The sequence below is a fragment of the Furipterus horrens genome, unplaced genomic scaffold (genome assembly GCF_987537825.1).
Source record: "Furipterus horrens unplaced genomic scaffold, mFurHor1.1.pri manual_scaffold_5, whole genome shotgun sequence".
In the NCBI taxonomy this organism is placed as follows: domain Eukaryota; kingdom Metazoa; phylum Chordata; class Mammalia; order Chiroptera; family Furipteridae; genus Furipterus; species Furipterus horrens.
Window position 1 is genome coordinate 92,841,837 of NW_028327175.1, and position 21,751 is coordinate 92,863,587.

The window sequence follows — 21,751 nt, forward strand, 5'->3', positions numbered from 1 at the left end:
TCTGGGAGTACTTCAGAGAAGAGGAGCTTATTTGGGCTGGCTTTTGAAAAAATGAAGAGGAAGTTGTTAAGTGAACCAAGTGTCCAAGGGCACACCAAGCATAGGGGATTGCCATTATGACCTGGTGATATACAAAGATTTCATAGAACAAAGAAGCAATAACCAATTAGACCTAATGCAGCTTTAAAATGTTTGCTTTTCTTTTAAGCCATTAAGAGAATGAGCAAGAGAGTAGAGTTTCACAGAAGAAAATATATAAACATTTAAGAAGTCCATGAAGAAGTGCTCAGCAGTATTAGTCATCAAGGAGATGCAAATTAAAATCACATTGAGATACACATACACACCTCAACAATTAAAAAAATAAAAAGTAAAATTAAAAATACAAATCTTGGGGGCCCTGGGTGGAAGGGGCAAAGGGGAAAATTGGGACAACTATAATAGCATAAACAATAAAATAGTTTTAAAAATACAAATGTTGGTAAGGTTGAAGAAAAACTGGTAGTCTTACATATTGCTGGTGAGTATAAAGTAGTACAGCATTTTGAAAAACTGTTTGGTCTTTTTTTTAAGAAAAGATTTTACTTATTTTTAGAGGGGGAGGGAGGGAGGAAGAGGGAGAGAAACATTGATGTGAGAGAGAAACATCGATCAGTTGCCTCATATGCGCCCCTACCAAGGACCAAACCCACAACCCAGGCATGTGTCCTGACTGGGAATCGAACTAGCGGCCTTTTGCTTTGCATAACAACACCCAACCAACTGAGCCACACCAGTCAGGGTTGGTCATATTTTAAATAAATTTACACACGTGCCCTTTGACCCAGCAATTTCATTCCTAAGTATTTACAATAGAAATTAAGACACATGCTGCAAGAAACATTTGTTCTTAATTCATAACAGCAAAAACACAGAAATAATACAAATGTCCATCAAGAAAAGAAGGGAGCCCTGGCTGCTGTGGCTCAGTGGATTGAGTGTAGGCCTGCGAACCAAGTGTCGCTGGTTAGCTTCCCAGTCAGGGCACATGACTAGGTTGCACGTTAGGTCCCCAATTGGGGGCCCGTGAGAGGCAACCACACAGTGATGTTTATCTCCCTCTCTTTCTCCTTCCCTTCTCTAAAACTCAAATAAATAGTGACTCTACATTAGACTCACAAGAAGAGCTTTTAAAAATACCAGTTGCACAAGGGCCCATGCCTAGATCATTCTTATACAAGTGATGTGAAAGGGGTGGGTCTTCGAATTTTATGAGCCCCCTCAGCTGATTGTGCTTAGAGTTTCCTGACGGCCTAGGGGCGGGGCCTAAAAGTCAAGTTGATTGGCCCGGCCAGACAGTATCTGTGACGAGCCTGCTGCACAATTAACCAGACAATAGAGTTGCAAAGCCTCCGCGGTTCCCAGAAGATACACACAAGAGAGTGGGCAAGAGAGAGGTGCAGGATATTCCGCTTTAGCGCCCTCAACAGAGGATTAATGGAGTGGCAGAGCAGCTCCCAGGGCTGACCCGGAATCTCAGGAGGCCCGCCGTGTCCACATGGTCGCTGCTCAGGAACACTTAGGACTTCCTGGAGCAGGCCCCGAGCAGGTTTGGGAAGGAAGAAGCTAGTGGGATGGGAGGGTTGGGTGCCGCGAGGAAGCCACGGTGGCTCCTCCACCACGGAGTGTCCGGGCTCGGGAGTCTCTCCAACACCCCACCCCCACACCCCCAGCCACCACCTCCTCGTCTTTTGGCCTTCTGGGAAAGTCACAGGGCATTTACCGAGCGTCTTCTTGAAGACGCCGGCTTTTGAGTGTGTTCAAGACGCCGGCTTTTGAGTGTGTTCCGCGTTGTCACTTCTTCAGCATTAAGTCTGGTGATTGATTGCCTGGTTGATACTGTTCAGTCTGGTTTTGTTATACGGGAAAGTGAGATATGATTAAAAGTTTTAAGGGGCTCACATTATTGTGAAGTGGCGTGTTAGATTCTGAGTTCCAGATATACAATGTTCACAGTAGATAATGAAAAGGTTGAGGCCCCTTCCCCAACGTTGGATCGATTATCAGGACATTTTTTGGAGTGCCTTCTTGCAGAGAATCTTCTTGCACAATGTTTTTAGAGACCGTGAATGGTGTGTGAGGGGCTTTCTTCAAAATAAACACGCAAAAAGCAAGATTCACCGGCAGTCAGAAAAGCACAAGAAAAAAATGAAAATCACATGTACCCCATCGCATGTGTACTTGCTGAGAGTAACAATATTGAATTTATAATGTTAAAGAAAAGCTAAAATGGAGGCCACAGTTTGGGTATAACCCTAGGCCAACCACCCAAACTGGGGAACCCAAATTTAAACTGTCCTAATTTTCCCCAAAATGCTAACTCTGCCCTTAAATGAAAGTTTGCTTTCTTCATGTTGGGGTGACCTTGCATCTTCTTAGTCAGTCAGCTACAAAGAAGTAAACCTGTACATTACTACTACTATAAAAGTAATGTAAGTTTCTAGTAACCAATCACAATAGAAAACAAGGTACTTCATGTCTGGGGCGGGTAGAAAAATAATTTTCTCTCTAACTTTCTGAATTCTTAGCTGAAACCACTGCAATAAAAGATATTTAAAAAAAGACAAGTTTATTAACATGAGTACCTCATGAATATACAGGAGATACCCAGGGAAAAATGAGCAACTCCTGGACTGTTCCAGAATTCAGGATGTAGGCCTCTTAGAGGAGAGTAAAAAAATCTTTAGGAAAGATGAATGGATGCTTAGAAGAATAGATGGGAGATCTGATGGTTTGTGTCAAAGTTTTTCTGGGTGTGGTATTAACTTCTAGTCTGGTCTGTGATGAGGGTCAATCTTCCCTGGTTAATGAAACTCCCTGGGAGGGATTTATGACAGTTTTGTTCCTTTGGGAGAATCTGTTTTTAGGCAGATTAAGGGAGTTCATAGATAGCCTCTCTGCATTTGCTGTTTTTAAAGTGCCTGCAGCTCAAAATAATATTTCAAAGGAGCATATTTTGGGGTGGTATATTCTACTTCTCACATGCTTTATAAACTGAGCAGTAACTGCCGAGAGTCCAGTTTCTTAACACTTTGGGTTTTGGAGTATCCTTGTTTGCAGCTTGTTTTTTGTTCAATAAAATATCCATATCAAGTAAAGCTGAATTTCTTTTTGACAATAATTACCTCTTCGTATGTAATATGTAACCTGAAATCTCTGATAATTGCCCTAAAATAATTTTCATACTCTCTGAGCTGATTCTGTATCATGTAGAAATAAACAAAGACAACCCAAATGAGAACAAGCAAAGGCTTTTTATTCAGAGCATGCTATAGCAAGGGAGTCAGCCACCACCACTTAATAATCGAAAAAAGGGAAAGCTGAAATATATCCAGTCTGGAGGTTTTGGGCTTGAGAAACTGGAAGTAGATTAAATTAATAGAAGTGGGACACCCTATGTGATTGCGCAGCAGGAAGCATGTTTGGCTTTCTCTTTGTCCTTCTCTGTTGACGGAGGGGCGTAAATATTAGGGATATGGTGGCAGTTGTTGACCAAGTTCTGATTTGGGGCCTGTTGCTGCATTGATTGTGGTTTGAGTTCTGGGCTGGTTGTTGCAGGTTACAGGTCAAAGTGCTATTTTTTTTTTCTTTGTATGTGTATATTTTTATTTTTTATATGTTTTATTGATTATGCTATTACAGTTGTCCCAATTTCTTTTCCCTCTGCTCCCCTCCACCCAGTGGCCGCCCTCCCTCCAGTTGTCCCCCCCTTAGTCCATGCCCACTGGTTGTGCATATAGTTCTTCTCAACATCTTCCTGTCTACTCCACTCCCTCCTACTATGCTTCTTAATTCCTGTACCATCTCCCTCCCTTTCCACCCTAACCCCCTTCCTGCCGACCTCCCCCCTATATGTTCCCCATACCTATAATTTTTTTTCCACTTTCGTTGCCTACTTAGTTTGCCTTTGTTTTGATTCCCTAGCTTCTGTTGTTGGTTGTTGTGATAGTTTTCATTTTAATGTTCATAGTTTTGATCCTCCTTCTTCTAAACCACTCCCTTTAACTTCTCATATAACAGTGGTTTGGATCTGATGAACTCCTTCAGTTTTACTTTGTCCTGGAAGCACTTTCTCTGCCCTTCTTTTCTGAATGACAGCTTCACTGGATAGAGTAATTGTGGGTGTAGGTTTTTGCTTTTCATTACTTTGAATATTTCTTGCCAGTTCCTTCTTGCCTGCAGAGTCTCCTTTGAGAAATCAGCTGATAGTCTAATTGGGACTCCTTTGTACATAATTCTCTTCTTCTCTCTTGCTGCGTTTAAGATTCTCTCTTTATCTCTAATTTTTGACATTTTGATTATAATGTGTCTTGGTGTGGTTCTCCCTGGGTCCAGTTTCATTGGAACTCTCTGTGCTTCCTGGACCTGTAAGTCTATTTCCTTCCCCAAGTTAGGGAAGTTCTGCTTCATTATTTTTTCACATAATTTTTCAATTTTTAGTTCTTCTTCACCTTCTGGCAACCCTATAATTCGGATGTTCAAGCTCTTATTGCTGTCCCAGAGGTTTCTGAGCCTCTCCTCATTTTCCTCACTTTTTGTTTCCTCTTTCTGCACTGGTTGACTATTTGTTCCTTCCCTATGTTCCGATTTGTTGATTTGATCCCTGGTTTTCCTTCCCTCACCACTTGTTTCATATGTGTTTTCATTTGTTTCAGTAGGACTAGTCTTCATTCCTTCCTAGTCTTGATTAAGTCCCGCTGTTATTTCTGTATGCTGTCTTACAACTATAGCTCTGAACTGAGCCTCAGAAAGATTATCTATCTCTTCACCCGTTAATTCGTGTATTTGCTTTCTGGTCAGCTGCGTGATTGGGATCTCTTTCATTATTTCTGCCATCCTGGCAGTTTTCAGTTTACCTTTCCTTCTTGGGCGGGGCTATCACACCCCCTACGCTATAGGGAGTGGAGTCCCATGCACTAATCACTACCAGGTGACCTTTCTCACCACACTGTGGCACTTTGTGTGGGGGTGGGGGTCTAAGATGGATTTCTACCATTCACTTTCCACTGAGAGAATGGGAGCCTCCTCCTCCGGCCCCACATCCTCCGGCCCTCACAGTTCGAGACAATGGGGATCTGCCTTCCCGGCGTTGGAATTGCAAGCTGACAGGTTTGGTCTGCAGCTAGGGGTGCTCCCCAGGTGCTTTCGCCTCCCCTTAAATACGGTGTCTGTGCTTACTGCTGTCCCGCCGCTCGTCGCTGCAGCTGTCACCTCCAGCACAGCTTGATCTCTCCACCCTGGCTTCACCCCTCCTACCCATCCGGATGAGCACCACTTGTTTATAAGTTCATACGTTGGACCTCTATGTAGCTTTATTTTCTGGAACTTCTGGTTATTTCTGGTTTTGTGGTAGTTGTAGTCCTTCTTAGTTGTGGAGAGAGATAGAGCGTGTCAGTCTGGGCCTCCATCTTGGCTGGAAGTCTTCAAAGTGCTATTTTTATAATGAGGTACCGCAGAACATATTCTAGGGAAAAGAGGAGGGCAGGGCCACAGGTTCTATTGGCTATTGCTTTGAAAATGATGTAGCCTCAGAAATTGCTAAAAATACTATTCTATTGGCTTTCATTTTATCACATATTCCAACATCAAACAGAGTGTGACTTCATATTAGCTGAGGTGTGTTGGCTCTGTTGGAATTCCCTGTCCCAGATTTGCCTAGTGAGAGAGGTTCAAATTTGGGCTGGCCTTATTCGTTATCTTTTTTTCTCCTTCAGCCTAGCCTGGTGGCCAGGATCCTGCCCCATTATAGAAACCAGGCCATGGAAGCTGTGTTCCTGGCAGCCCCATGGAAGGTGAGCTGGGTTCTCCTCCATATCCTCAATATAATCCCTGCAGCTAGGAGATGTGCTTTGACATGGCTCTAACTCCTTTGTTCAAGTTGAGCCATCTTTATCAGTTTGGGGATTTTTCCTTCTTGGAAGGTGATGTAAAGACTTTAAACTCTGGAGTTCAGACAGATTCAAATCCATGTTCTGTTTTAGATGTGTTACTTTCAGCAAGTTACATAAGCTCTCTGGGCCAGTTTCTTTATGTGTAAAATGGAATAATGTAGTACCTATAGCAAAGAATTGTGAGGATTAAATGAAATGAGACATGTGGAATACTTTGCATAGTATCTAATTACATTTTAAGTACTCTGTAAGTTTTAGTTATTGTTACTAAAGTTGTTTATTGTTCTTGTTAATGAGCATTATTGTATACCTATTGTATACCAGATATTATATTTGGAAAGGTGAATATGTAAATTTTCATAACACAAGGGTAAATTCTGATCTGTTAGTATTAAAGGATGTAATGGAAGCTTAGTTATTGAATTTGTAACATTATGGCTGGTGATTATAAGAAACTGAGTTTAAAATAAGGGACACGGTGAGAAGCCATTGCAACAAGTTGGAAGAAGTCTTCATCAGGAGGGCGGGAGTCCAAGTTATAGCAGATGGACAATATTGCTCCATTGTGTCTGCATTTTCTAAGGGATCTTGAAACTCTGCCTGCCTTCTCAGCTTTAACTCCAGCCTTCCCCCACAACCAGAGAATCTGTACACAAGTGCTCTTCTGTTCCTCCATTCTTTTGTATTTTCTGTTCTCACTGTCCACAGGCTAATTCACTTATTCATATTTTAAAAGTCAACTCAGAAATCATCTTCTCACCCTAGCCAGTGTGGCTTAGTTGGTTGGGCATCGTTGCATAAACCAAAAAGTCACAGGTTTGATTCTTGGTCAGGGTACATGCCTAGGTTTCGGGTTTGATCCTGATCGTGGCATGTACAAGAGGGACAATAGGCAACTGATCGATATTTCTGTCTCACATTGATTTCTCTCCCTCTCTGTCTCCCTCCCTTTGCCTCTAAAAAAAAAAAAAAAAAATCATAAGCCAATAAGCATGTCCTTGGGTGAGGATAAGAGAAAAAAAAAGTCATCTTGTCTGCGAAAACCTCTCTGGCTTCCTACATTAACTACATCCTCTTCCCTGTGTTTCCGAGTAAGCACTCATGGGCAGGAGCTGGGGTGGGGAAGGTGGCAGTGTAGAAGAACGTTTTCAGAGGAGCTGCGGAGGCCTAATCCAGATGGTGGGTTGTGGAGTGATTGCAGGTGAGTGTGTAGAGTTTTTTCTTACAGAGGCTGGTCCAGTAGGGAATGAGAAAGAGTGGAAATCAGAGGGAAAGCAAGGCACAAGGCACATCTTTTCCAGGATAGGAGAGATTTTAGTGTTTTTGTTGGCTAAGAGGAAGAAGTTAGTAGAGGAGTGAGTGTTTAGGAAAGAACACTCCTGTGTTTCTCTACTTTCATGCTTCACTTCTGATACCAGACATGTGGGGGTTTTCTACATATCAAACAGTTTGTGACACCAGCTAAGAGCCCTGCAATGTAATTAAATTCTGACATCCTACTTGGACTTAGCATAGGACCTTACAGGTTAAGACCTCAGTCCCACAAGACTGCCCTCTACTTCAGACACTAATCACTAGTTTGTCACCTGTGCTTCTGAACAACTGGTTATAAATTGGAGGTTCCCATGACCCCCTCCTTGCGTAGCATTAATATGCTGCAGTGGCTCAAAGACTCAGGAAAACAGTTTACCTAGATTACTCGTCTATTCTAAAAGAATATAAGTTAGGAATGGTCAGATAGAAGAGAGCACAGGGCATATGTGGGAAGAGGTGCAGAACTTCTGTACTCTCTCCAGGCATACCACCCTCCCAAGCATCTCCAGGAGTTTCAACAACCTATTTGGGGGTGTTTAATGGAGGTTCATTATGTAAGTTTTATTGATTAACTCATTGGTTTTTGATGATAGGTTCAGTCTTCAGCTCCTTCCTTCTCTTAGCTGGGGACAGGAGGGGACTGAAATTTCTAACCCTTTAATTCCTTGGTTCTCACATTTTTTAGGGGCTTTCTGAAGGTCATCTCATTAACATAAGTTCAGGCGTGATGGAAGAAATTTATTATGAGTAACAACATTCCTTTCACTTTTATGGCTGTCTCAGAAACCAAGGACAAAAGACAAAATATTAAAAGATGCTCATTGCTCTTATTCCTTTAGGAAGTTCCAGGGATTTAGGAGTTCTGTGTGATAAACAGAAATGAAAACCAAATACACATTTTTTGTTTTTGTTTAAAGGTTTTATTTATTCATTTTTAGAGAAAGAGGGAGGGAGGGAGGGAGAAAGAGAGGGAGAGAAACATCGATGTGTGGTTGCCTCTCGCACACCCCCAACTGGGGACCTGGCCTGCAGTTCAGGCATGTGCCCTGACTGGGACTGAAACCAGTGACCTTCTGGTTCACAGGCTGGAACTCAATCCATTGAGCCACACCAGCCAGGGCCAAATACACATTTTTAAATTGTAAATCACAATATCACAAGGGCAAAGAAGGCAAAGATATCCAAAAAAGAAGACCCATTATCATTGGATTCAGACCCTGGAGAAAATAAGAGAGAATCGAGTCAACAGCAGAGGATGTGGGGTTACTAGAAGGGCAACCTCTTCCTCTGAGGGAGAAGAGGGATGAGTAAAAATGTAGTTGCAGAGGGGTGGAAGGATCAAGCAAAACAGAAAAAGAACTCATGGACACGAACGATAGTGTGATGATTACGGGGGAATGGGGTGGGTGAAGATGGAAGAGGGTATGGAGGGGATAAATGATAATGGAAAAAATAAAATAAAAAATGAACTATTTTTTAAAATGTAGGTAATGTCTGGGGGAGTTGATGGGGTGTGAGAGGAGTTAAAGAGGATGTGCCCCATGGGCTGTTTTCTGGGACATAACTGGCAGCACCTTCTGAAAGGGAAGGTGAGCTACCTGTCCTCACAGCCCCCTCTGTCTGCCTCCCACGGGGTGTTGACCACTGGATCATTACCATGTTGATTTCTCCATCTTCTGCCACTAGATTATTTACCTTGAAGCAGGGACCAGGGCTGCTTTGCGGTTGTACAGTTGTGCACTTAGCAACTGTAGGGGGACCCCTCACACAGCTGTGATGTGAGTGGTGTCCTTAGAGTTGAGCAGTACACAGCCTGAATTGTAGCCTTTTTTTGTATTACTGGCATGAAGGCTAACAACTTATTGGTGCTCAGTAAATGTTTCTTGAAGGAAAAAGAGTGATGTAGAGTACCACTGGTGGGGAATATGAGAGCAAGAGCCGCTGAGGATCATTAGGGGCCATGGGAGATTAAACTGTTTCATCCTCCAGTGTTGTTAACCTTCACATAGATGCAGAGAATGTGGATGGCTGAGTTGGTCAGATTGAGGAGACCACAAAAGGAGGGAGATTCAGGATGGTGGTGAGAGAGGGCTTTATGGGGTAAGGTTTGATAGGGAGGTAAGGAAGGTCATGTAATTTGGGAGATTCTGATGTCTGTCTCCAAAGGTGGGCTATGGAAGCTTCCCAGGATGGGGGTGGATATTACCTATTACTGAGAACCTTTGTTCTACACAGATAGCCCCTGAACCCACACAGTGGCTTGTAAGAGTGTGGTGGGCAGACAACCAGACCTCTGCTACAAGGACTGCAACAGCATAGGAGAGATGCCTTCTGTTCTTGGCACACATGAACTGAACACATATTTGCAAATAGAAACTTCTAATGCATTTTATGTGGTGTCAAACACTATCCCTTTGGATATACTCTCCCCTCTTTCCCACTTTGGTTTGTGCCCTGGAAGGCTGACCTTTATATTTACCATCAGTGGGCTCCTTTGCCCTCTGGCTTCTGGCTGGCTTTTGGCAATGGGATGCTGGGAGTCAGGGGACCAGGGTCTTGGAGGAAATTAATGTTGGGTTCTTATTCCCACAGCTTCCTTGATGCTGGGCTACAGGTGACAGTGGTTGCATTTCTTTAAGGCCCTGGTTTGAGCCTTGTTTCCAACAACTTTCTGAACTCTAATAACCCCTCCCCTGCCTTTCCCCTCAGACCTAGTGGGTAATGGTTCCCTAGCATAGCCAGCCCCTCCATGCTTCAGCAGGCTCTGTTGGAAGCCTGTTCATTCTTTTGTGAGTAGTCTGCACACTAAGCTATCCTTAATGACCTCATTTGCGTGGGCTATCTCTTCCCTTTGTGAACCCAGGCAGAAGAAATATATCATTTGTAAACAGTAGTGCTGTATAGAGCAGGGGTCAGCAAAAGCTGACCTATACCTGGTAGTAAAGTTTTATTAGAACACAGTCATGCCCATTTGTTTTCCATGGCTTTCTTTTGTGCTACAGTAGCAGAGCTGAATAATTGCAGCAGAGAACAAAGGGCCTGAGAAGCCTCAAATATTTACCATCTGGTTCTCTAAAGAAAAAGTTTGTTGACTCTAGTATAGGGAGAAAAAAAAAAAGGACATGTCTGGTTTGAGGGTGGGAAGACTAATGTTTACCCCTGGATCTACTTACTAATTGAATGAGGTTGGCCAAGTCACTTTATCTCATCACATCTGACCTATAGAGTAATAGTAATAGCTCGCAAAATTATTGTCAGAATTGAAGCTATAATTAGTCATTGTGTTTTCAGGAGTTGCTGTCCTTTGAGGATGTGGCTATGTACTTCACCAGAGAAGAGTGGAACAAACTTGACTGGGTTCAAAAGGACCTCTACAGAGATGTGATGCTGGAGAATTACAGAAACATGATTTTGTTGGGTAATGACTCAGCTTAAAGATTTGCCTTTGAGTGCTTTGCATGTCTACACAAATCCTCAATCCCTTTTCTGCAATTCCAAAATCAGAAAAAGCTCTGAAAACCAGAAATGTTTTTATAACTCATTTGGCTACATGATCCAACTTGAAGTCATCTGGTAGCCAAATCTGACTTACTCCTACAGGAAGCTATTTATCATCCTTATTTTTTCCATTTGAAATTTGTATCTGTATATTTAGTATCAGAAATATCCATGCGTTTGATTAAAGGTACAACTCCAAACCCTGTTGCAGTTTGGGGTAGTAGACAATAGAAAGCAAACCTTTCTAAAATCTGTAAAAATTCTGAGTCCGAAAACTCATCTGGCCTCAAGGTTTCATTCAGATAAGGTATTGTGGATGCGGAAGTTTTCTTTAGTTTGAGTTAATTTCCCACCACCACTGGCCTCCTCCACAGCTATAAACCTTATTGGAATTGAAAAGTTGTGGGCGATTGGATCCCAAAGGTTAGCTTCTGACTCTCTTAAAATATCCTATTTCTTTTCTGTGGAAATGGGTTCCTTCCTTGTTTGCAACATCATTAGTTGCCCAGGAAATGATTCTTAACTGACTTCATTTCTGAACCTTCACTGCTTTTTTCTTCCCAGGAGCCAGCCTTTCTCTTAACCCAATGCAAAGTATCCCACTGTGGGTGTTTGTTTCCTGGGTAGTTTTCTTTTTGGGTATACATGTCTGACTCCCAAACTGACACTCTTGGCACAGTACGTGTCATAGGATTACCTATCCAACTCTAGATTTTTTAATGTTTTTTAAAATTTATTTTAGGTTTCTAATATTGTAATGAGGACATCTTTTTGTTTGTTTATATTTCTTTTAAAAATTACAAGAGCATACTTGAATACATGGAAGGTATAGGAGAGTATGAAGGGAAGGGGATAACACTCAAGGACAACACTTAATATTTTGGAGTACTTCCTTTCAGTTTTCTTTTTTATCCACTATGCTTTTGAAAATGTAGCTGAGCATGTTCCTTGTATAATTCTGTAGTCTCTTTAAAACTTAGCCTTATAGCATCAGCATTTTTCTTATGTTATTAAAAGCCCCCATAAATACAGTAAGTGATCTTAATGTAAATCTATTGTATAATCCATAATATTTAATCATTTTCCCATTTAGGGATGTTAAGCTTGGCTTTGTTTTTGCTTGTTGGTTTGCTTATTGACAGCCTTTGTTCCCAAACCACCACCCCCGCTCCACGCCTGCCTGCAGCTGTCCGGGAGCTTCCCATGATAGTGGGGCACATCAATCTGAGCTCCGTTTGGCCTCAATGAGCCCTAGACTCACAGCTGAGAGATAATGACTGAATTCAATAGTTTTTTTTTCTTCCCCCTATAGAACAGCCCCTCCTTTCCTAGGACCCTGGAGTCGGGCTATTCGCGGCATGGCTTCCTCCGCGCTTGCTAGTTCCCTCAATAAACTTCTTTGTGTCTGCTTGCTGCCTCCTCATGGTTCTCTGAGCGACACTGTTCTTACATTATGGTGCTGAAACCTGGGATTGGGACACCGGCTCAATCAGGACTCCCGAGTCGAACTCGTGCCCCAGCCGGCCCCAATCCTTGGACCTGGAGTGGCTCAGATCTCCATAGGTCAGCAGCTCGAGCTCCCCCTCTGGCTTATGGCTGGAGCTTCCCCTCTGGCTTGCTGGCCCCTTCCCCAACTGTCATCTACTTCCAGTCAACACCAGCCCTTGGATTTATGGGTGAGTTCTCTGCCTCCGTTTCCTCCGTGATTCTATTTCCTGGTCTAATCCGAGGCCATTCCAGGCAGTCCAGCCCTAAATCTGACCACTCAGTTGGAACCACTCTCGGAGTCTAACTCCTTGGTGTCAGTCTGGACTCCTCTCTCCAGAGCCTGATAATCCCAGGGACGCCTGGAATAAATCAGCGCCCCTTCTCTGGGCCTTTGGTCCTCCACACTCTGGTCGAAACGGGGACGCTCGTCTCAATAGAATGCAGAGCCAGAAACGGCCTGAACTCGCCCTCCACCTCTCCTTCCTTCGCGGACCCACGATAATTGTAACCGTCGCCATGGGACTCAGCCAGTCCCTCCCACCCAAAAATACCCCTCTGGAGTGTTTTGCCTATAATCTCAGACCTCGCCAACTAAATGGAGAGGTCAAGGCACTGTCGCGTAACCCCAATATCCCCTAAATAACCAAAGTCAGTAGCCAAAAATTAAAAAACGTCACTTCAGAGTTCTCACAGACTTCCATAACTTTCTCTGGCAGTTGGACAGGCGGTCAAAAAATTTCCCTGTGCTCAGGCTTTCTAAACGCTTCAGACCACTCTCTGCAAACAGCTCACTGTCCACCAAACTTTCCTTATCTGAAAAAAACCACCTTCCTGTCGACCTTCTGCACCCCCTTTAACTCCTTCTCCCTTACACACACACACACACACACACACACACAATTAATTACAATAAAACACCAAAACACAGATCTTTAGCAAAAACCAAAACATTTATTCACAAACCAGCAGCTCTGGACACAGCCAAGGACCAAGGGAGCTGCCTAGCTGCACTTTCTCATTTCCCAAGATTTAGTAATGAACATCCTCTCCTTCAATCGGATGTCCTGTTCTCAGAGGCATTTGTATTGAGACGTGGAAAGCCCCTTTTCTAATGCTAATATTGTTAACTCTGGCTCAAAGAAGCCCCTCTAATTACATTTGCCCTTTACTGCTAAATATTTTTCCACTAGTCTAAAAGCTTCTTACATTTAAACACTTTCGCTCTCGCTCCTGCACTGCCCGACCCGCACCAGGGCCACCAGGCGCTTGCCACCAGAAACGAGAGCCCCTTCCGGTTCGCCTTCCATCCCCGCGTGCTTCTCGGGCCACTGGTGCCAAATCTCCCAGTGACGCACCCTGCCGGCCCCTGAGCGTGCATGCATGCCTGCATCTGCTGGGCTACCCGCAGCGCGCCACAGGCCCCCTGGGTGTCCGGCCCCAGCCCACGGAGAAAACCTCCTTCCACCGCCTTCAAAACCTGTCTCCGAACTCCTCACAGCTCCCACCCATGCCCCTCCGTGCGCCGGTACACATGCAGGACGCACAAGCGCGCGGGGCCCAGGCTGCCACGGAGGCCACTGGAACGCGCTCATTAGGGCCCCATCCGGCCTGCACATTCATTTACCTATAATAAAACACATCCCTATAGCCAGCGGGCAGCCCTGACCTTCTGGACAGTTCTTCCCTCTCCCAGCCCTGCGGAAGCGCTAAGCACTCCCACCTCCCACCTCTTCCGCTCCATCTCACCGGGCTCCTCGGCCCCCTGCGGCCCCCGCCACCGTTGCCAGATTGGACCTGCTAGGCCAATGGAAATCAAGGTCAGGCCCCACTGCCAGAGGCTGGGGGCCTGGGACTCCCCATCCCACAGGCAGCCAGGTCACCCTCCCTGCGGCCGCAGACACCGCGGCTACCACCTTCTGCAGCCAATCCCCCAGGCCCATTCCTGCCTCCCCTTCCCGAAGTTCCTCCCACCCTCCGATAAACATCGCCCCTCTACCCTCTAGTCTCCACTCCCCACTATAGCCACCGTCACTCATACTATAGGTCCTGCCGCTCTCTGCATCTGCTTCAGACATGTCAACGACACCCACTTTCAGCCTTGCTCCTTAGGCGCATTCAACCCTTCCCTTCTCTACAACCATACCCTAGACCTGGCCTTCATACACTGTAACAGTCGACCAAAAATTCTTATTCATCCTTACATATTAGCCCAAATTCACAATCATACCAACACTTCAAATTTTCTACCTCCCCTCTCACACCTGAGATCCACCCTCCAAAGCCAGACCCATTCAGTCCTACCCACCCCATCGACTAATCATCAGGAATTCCCCGTTACACCAGAAGACTATATCTATCTTAAAACCCTTACACCTAAAGCTCTCACTCCCTGGTGGTGCGGCCCACATCTAGTCCTCCTAACCAGCCCCCACAAAATACACTTATTCAAATCGCCTTCCAAACATAAAACCAGCAATAAAATAGGGAAAAGGAGCCACGAAAACGGAAATAGAAGCACTGTCTTTTCCTAGCTAATGCCCTAAAAAATTCCTCCAAGGAAAAAAATTAAAATAAGCCTAAAAGCAAAGCCTCCACCGTCAGGCAGCCTCTGGGTCCCTGTTTCCAGTGCAGTCAGGAGAGACATTGGACAAAGCTCTGTCCAAACCCCCGCTTACCCCCTCTCGGTCCCTGCCCTTGTCAAAAGACAGGTCTAACCGGGGGACTAGCCCGCCTATACCCTGGCAGTGGATCTGGACGTGGGCCTCTCAGTCCCAGACCTCCTCGGACTTTCCACCGCCTGATGGGGCCCGGGTTCCAGAGCCGCGCCTTTTACCATCATGGCTGCAGAACCCAGGGTAAACATTGGTGGCAGGTAAGCTTGTCTCCTTTATCCTTGATATGGACCTATGTATTCTGTCCTGCCCAAATATTTAGGGCTCCTGACTCCCTCTGCCATATCGGTTGTAGGAATAGATGACAAGGCGACTCAACCCATAAATACCCCTCCCCAACCTGTATCATTGGCCATCAGGCACACACCCACGCCTTTCTAGTTCTGCTGCACTGCCCAACCCCACTTCTCGGACACGATATTCTAACCAAACTGCACACATCTATGTCTCTTAGTTGTTTTGACTCTATATCCCCACCAGATAATCCCACCCCTCTCATTCTTCTTCTGATTTTAAAGCAGTCCCTTCACACTATTTCCAACAAGCCTTGGCCATAAACGGTCTGAAGCCTATTATAAACCGCCTACTAGAAACAGGTCTGCTCTGACCTGCCACCTCTCCCACCAATTCCCCCATCCTAGCAGTAAAAAACCCAATGGAACTCACCGTCTTGTCCAAAATCTATGTACAATCAATAAGGCCATCATCTCTATCAATCCCATCGTCCCCAGCCCTTATTCCCTCTTGCTGCTCACCCCACCCCAAACGTCCCCTTTTACCATCCTAGACCTCAAAGATGCCTTCTTCACTATCCCACTCTCCCCAGCCTCCCAAGACCTCTTTACCTTCACCTGGACCAACCCAACCACAAAAATAACCCAGCAACTAACGCAAACGGTCCTGCCTCAAGGGTTTCAAAATAGTCCCCACCTCTTCAGTCAAGCCCTAGCAGCCGACTTACAGCAGCTTAACCTTTCCCCAAGCGTCCTCTTACAGTACATGGACGATCTCCTCCTCTGTAGTCCATCTGAAAACCTTTCTCATCTCCACACTGCCCAGCTCCTAAACTTTCTTGTCAGTTGGAGAAACCGCGTGTCACAAGGCAAAGGCCAATTCTCTCGAACTCAGGTCACATATCTCGGACTCTCCATCACCCCCACTTTAATCACCTAACTCCAGAAAGACAAAACCTAATAACTACCTTCCCCCTGCCCCATACTAAACAGGAACTCCTATCATTTTTAGGCCTCACCAACTTTTCAAAACTTGGATACCTAATTTTAAATCCCTAGCCAAACCTTTATATCAGGCAACAGCTGGAGACTTGTCTAAACTCCTAGAAAACTCTCAAGCCCTCCTTAAAACCTATCACCACACTCAAAATAGCACTTGGTCAAGCCCCAGCCTTAACCCTTCCAAACCCACAAAAACCTTTCCACTGACACAAAAAATAGCTCTACTCTCGAGCTGTTAGCACAGCAATATAAACCAGACCAACGGGTTATAGCCTATTTTTCCAAACCACTTGATTCCCCCTTCTTAGGGTAGCCAGCCTGCTTCTGCACCTTAGCAGCAGCAGCAATTCTCACTCAAAAAAAACCCTTAAGTTAGTTCCCTTTGCCCAGGTAACAGTCCACTCCTCTCATACTATTTCTGGGCTACTAACCCATCAGGCCATCGCTGCAACCTCCTCTTTCAGAATTCAGTTCTTACACGCCCAGCTACTTCAAAATCCTCAAAATCTCCCTACATAAATCGGCTCTCCCCCTCAACCCTGCCTCATCACTTCCCCTCCCCAACTCCCACACCCATACCCACGACTGCACTCAACATCTCTCCTCCTTTCACACCCCTTCCCCAACATACAAGACACCCCTCTACTCCAGGTAAAATCCTCGTTTATAGATAGAAAGCTCCTACAAGGTTGACCCAAAAGGAGCACAATATGCCATCACTACCCTCACCTCCATCATTAAGTCGGGACACTTGCCCTCCAATACCTCTTCCCAACAGGCATAACTTATTACCCTAATGTAGGCCTTGGCCCTTACAAAAAATCATCATATCGCTATATACACTAACTCCAAATATACCCATCACACCATACATTTACACATAAAAAGCACATTAACATTGTTGCCCAAGCTAGGAAACAGGCATATGAAAAATCCTAATTTAAAAACTACCTCTCATACTTCTCTCCCTTCAAAGTGATCCTAATGCCTCTCATAACCCCACTGCTTCTCCGCCTATTATTCCTTGCCCTTGGCCCTTGCTTCCTCAAATTGCTAGTTAACTTTATTCAGAAAACGGTCCAATCCATAACACCCTCTACCGTCCATAATATACTCTTATTAAGATCTTTCAGATATCAACCCCTGGCAAGAAATAACCCCAAGCTGGCAATCAATCTCCTCTCATCACCCCTAACTCAGCAGGACTCATTATAGAAGAACAGAGATTCGACAACCCCTCTCCCAACCGCTCTCTGCCACCCCCCAAAAAACACAACCCACCTCTCACCTCTTTTTATTAAAACAAAAAGGCTAGAATGACAGACAACCTTGGTTCCCAAGCCATCCCCCCCACCCCACCCCCACTCCCCGCCCCCCTGCAGCTGCCTGGGAGTTTCCCATGATACTGGGGCACATCAACCCGAGCTCCGTTTGGCCTTGATGAGCCCTAGACTCACAGCTGCGAGATAACGACTGAATTCAATAGTTTCTTTTTTCTCCCCTCTATAAAACAGCCCCTCCTTCCCTAGGACCCCAGAGTCGGGCCATTCGCAGCAGGGCTTCCTCCCTGCTTACTAATTCCCTCAATTAACTTCTTTGTGTCTGCTCATTGCCTCCTCGTGGTACTCTGAGCGACACTGTTCTTACACTTATGTGTTTATCATTTTTTATAAAGATTCCAATGAATATTTCTAACTATAAATCTTTATGTGAATTTCTGATTATTCCCCAAGATATATTCCTAGGACTGGAATTTTGGAGTTAAAGGTTATGGCACTTTTAAATCTCTTAATATATACTTCTTATTTAATGATTTTTCAATAATAGAGTAGAAAATAAGTCATCTGCAGGCCCACTGCTCAGAAATAACTTGTTAACATTTTGGTTTACTTTTTCCTAGTCTTTCCACGTATGCATATACTTATATATATAGAGTTTTAAAACACAAAATTTGGATCATAGTTTACATGAGTTTTGTATTCTTTAAAAATGCAGAGGGAGCACTTTGCTGTTTTTGAACATGTGGATTTTTCATATGTGCCTAATACTTTTTTCCTTCATTATATTAATGCGCTATACTTTAATTATTCCCCTATTAACATTTAACTTGTTTCTAGTCTTGCATTGTTACAGTTCTGCTGAACATCTCTGGAACATTAATTTTTCCTTAGGCTATATTTCTAAGAGTGATATTACCACATCTAAGGATGTGACTATCATTTAGGCCATCAACAGAGATTGCTATATTTTCACAAAGATTGTGCGGACTTCTATTCTTGGGAGCTTTTTTTTTTTTTTTTAAAGATTCTATTTATTTATTTTTAGAGGGGAAGGGAGCAAGAAGGAAAGGAAGAGAAACATTGATGGTGAGAGAGAAACATTAATACAGCAATTGGTTGCCTTTCATATGTGCCCCATCTGGGGACCAAACCCACAACCCAGGCATGTGTCCTGACAGGGAATTGAACCAGCAACCTTTAGCTTTTGCAAAACAATATCCAGCCAACTAAGCCAGTCAGGGCACCCTTTTGACTATGGTCCCTGTCTCTCCTTGCCACCATAGACCCAGAGGTATTAAACTGAGCTCTAGGACATCTCTCTGTAACTCACTAACCACCACATCCCATTTACTTCCCCATGAGTAGGATTTCAGATTCCTAAACCTGAGGTGATCAGTCAGCTGGAGCAATGGGAAGACCCATGGATCCTGGATCGACCAAGAGCTGGGACCAGGAGGGCTTCTAGTAGTGTTTGCCCAGGTGGGTGAGAAGACCCAGTCAAGCAGAATTCATAGGAAGGGAAGTCATATTAATGAACCCCCTTGTGTCCCAAATATAGAACCAGGCATGTAGCATATATTTTCCCACTTCTTTATCCCTACTGCTCTCTGAAGGTGGTAGTAATACCATCAGCCCCACTTTCCAGATGAAGAAACTAATAGATTAAGATATCTATCACACAGAAGATTGCTAGTTGGGATTTGATTTCAAGTTGGCAAAGCTCATTCTCTTTTGCAATAAAGTACTTTCTGAAGCAACTGGTCTGGTGTTTTCTGACAGCTCTTATGCCATCCTAGCTACTGCTTTATTCTACCCTCATTACTTATCCTTTCTCTCTACTTTCTCTTGTTCCCTTGCTTTCATTTTGTTTTTCATGTTTCTTGGTGTCTCTTGATATACCTCATTTTTCCTACTTACTGTGTTCTGTTGTTGCTTCTACCCTTTTCCACATCCCTCTACTTCAAGGTTTCTCAGTTGAGGCATTCTGACATTTTGGGCTAGTAATTCTTTGTGGTAGGAGAGCTGTCCTATGCATTGTAGGATGTTGAGCAGCATTCTTGGTTTCTACCCATTAGATTCCAATAGCACCACTCAGTTGTGACAACCAAAAATGTCTCCAGATATTGTCAAATGTCCCTTAGGAAATAAAACCACCCCTGGTTGAGAACTACTTCATTTTGTTGGCTTTTATACCTACTTTTCTATTCTTATCTTATATGTTCTCCATTTTTAAGGAGCTATTTCTCCCAGAATTATTACAAGCATGCTTATCTAGATGGTATAAGAGTCTCTCTCACATTTATGTGATACTACTGAGTACCTATAGTAAGTTGTTTTTTTCAGTAATGGTAATGGGTTCATTCAGTTCTCACATTCTCTAACACTCTTGTGCGTTTTTCAGTTGGTTAGTTGATGTCCAGAGCTCTTTCAGGAGTTATAAAAACTGAGTGCTATGAAAACCAAAATTTTGACTTCTATAGTATGATGATGTAACTAAGTGAACATTTCTTAGCTTCATTTGAGTGTTTTACATCACAAACAGTTGGCTTCTTTTCCCTTTTCCTTCTGTGATTGACAAGTCATTTATATATTTTCTTTTTATTTCACTAGGTTCTGAAACCAGACACCAGATGATAAAGCGAACTTTAAAGCAGAAAATTTCTGAAGATTTAGAGTCATATAAGATATCAGTGGTAAAGCAGAAGATAGCCATGACACCATCAGAAAAGTTACTTAAATGTAACAAATTTATGGACATTTACAGAGTTGCACTCCCTACTGTTGGTAATGAATGCAACCAGGACTTCCTTCAAAACCTCAACCTTTTTCAAGAACAGAATGCTCAAACAAGTGAGAAGCAGGGCAAACATGATGAGTATGGAAAACTCTTCAATCAGAGATCATTGCTTTTGAGGCATAAGCAAATTCTTACAGATGTAAAATCTTATGAATGCAGTGAATGTGGAAGAGTCTTCAAGCGTCAGGCAAATTTTGTTCGACATCAGAGAATTCACACCTCAGAGGATCCCTTTGAGTGTAACATATGTGGACAAGCTTTTAAACAGAAGTCTGCTCTTACTGTCCATAAACAGTGTCACCCTCAAGAAAAACCATATAAATGTCATGAGTGTGGAAAATTTTTTCGTCAGATGGCATATCTTGTGGAACATAAAAGGATTCATACCAAAGAAAAACCCTATAAATGTAGTGAATGTGAAAGAACATTTAGTCAGAATTCAACCCTAATTCGACATCAGGTAATCCACAGTGGAGAAAAACCCCATAAATGCCTTGAATGTGGAAAAGCCTTTGTTCGGAATTCAACCCTTAAGAGCCATCAACAGATGCACAATAAACAGAACACTCACAAATGCAATGAATGTGGAGAGTCCTTTGGTCGGAATAGAGATTTCATTCAGCATCAAAGGACCCATACTAAGGGAAAATTATTTGAATGTAGAGAATGTGGAAAAACTTTTAGTTTTAAGTCAAATCTTCATCGACATGAGGTCATTCATAATGGAGAGAGACCCTATAGATGTGACAAATGTGGGAAATCTTTCAGTTGGCACACAAGTTTTATTAAGCATCAGGGTACTCACAGAGAGCAGGTATCTATGTGATACTCGTCAGAACAGCTGTCATTTAAAGACCAGAACTTACCACTATTGCAAATATGTATAATTAGATTATTTTATGAAAATTAATAGCCGAACTGTTTTTGTTTTTTTTTTCCTTTGGGGCCCTCATTTTGTAGCCTACAAAACAAGCCTACAAAATGAATTACTTAATAGAAAATGTGATACCTTGTTGTATCCAGTTTGCATTGGGTCTCTATACTTCTGTCCCCTCAAGTCAAGGCAGAAGGGAGGTGTAGTAGCTGCTCTGTGGTCCCCCAGGCTGGATACCATTTAATAGATCTTGAATGAGTTAAGAATGCCTTTCTTGGTTTCACATACAAAAATTATCTGATATTGATAGGCTGTTTAAAAGTAAGTGCTACTTCCTAGTAGCTAGTGAAGTACAGTATTAAGAATTACTAAAACTTATTTATAAAATTAGTGTGCTACTACAGCAATTTTCAACCTTATTCATTTCATGACACACATAAACTAATTACTAAAATTTTGTGGCACACCAAAAATTGGTTTTTGCTGATTTGACAAAAAATAGGTATAACTTTTGATGTAGTCACACTAGACAGGTATTGTGTTGTGTTAAATTGGCAGTCTAAGGGAAATGAGGCTTGTGCCCCTAATAGTCAGGTATTGCATGTTTTAAAAATACTTGCAGCACAGCAGTGTGCCACAGCACACGGGTTGAAAATCGCTGCG

The 21,751-nt window shown here is 43.4% G+C and overlaps 1 protein-coding gene across 4 annotated transcripts; it reads left to right on the forward strand.

Annotated features, from left to right (window-relative positions):
- The first annotated feature begins 1,333 nt into the window (after window positions 1-1,333).
- ZNF789 (zinc finger protein 789) lies at window positions 1,334-21,124 on the forward strand. 4 transcript variants are annotated; one of them, XM_090276660.1, is made up of 4 exons: window positions 1,334-1,588; window positions 10,536-10,662; window positions 18,783-18,896; window positions 20,028-21,124. In XM_090276660.1, exons 1-4 carry the CDS (start codon window positions 1,538-1,540, stop codon window positions 21,038-21,040), a joined length of 1,305 nt encoding a protein of 434 aa, XP_090132786.1. In that variant the 5' UTR covers window positions 1,334-1,537; the 3' UTR covers window positions 21,041-21,124. The 4 variants fall into 4 exon arrangements, with proteins under 4 accessions (XP_090132786.1, XP_090132787.1, XP_090132788.1 ...); XM_090276661.1 differs by lacking the exon at window positions 18,783-18,896; XM_090276663.1 differs by lacking the exon at window positions 1,334-1,588.
- Window positions 21,125-21,751: the final 627 nt, after the last annotated feature.

Excerpts from the sequence above, each read along its gene's own strand:
- ZNF789 (XM_090276660.1), top strand. The coding sequence starts at position 1,538 with ATGGTCGCTGCTCAGGAACACTTAGGACTTCCTGGAGCAGGCCCCGAG. Across the intron at positions 1,589-10,535 it reads CTGGAGCAGGCCCCGAGCAG|GAGTTGCTGTCCTTTGAGGA; the intron begins GTTTGGGAAGGA and ends TTGTGTTTTCAG. Across the intron at positions 10,663-18,782 it reads CAGAAACATGATTTTGTTGG|GATTTCAGATTCCTAAACCT; the intron begins GTAATGACTCAG and ends CCCCATGAGTAG.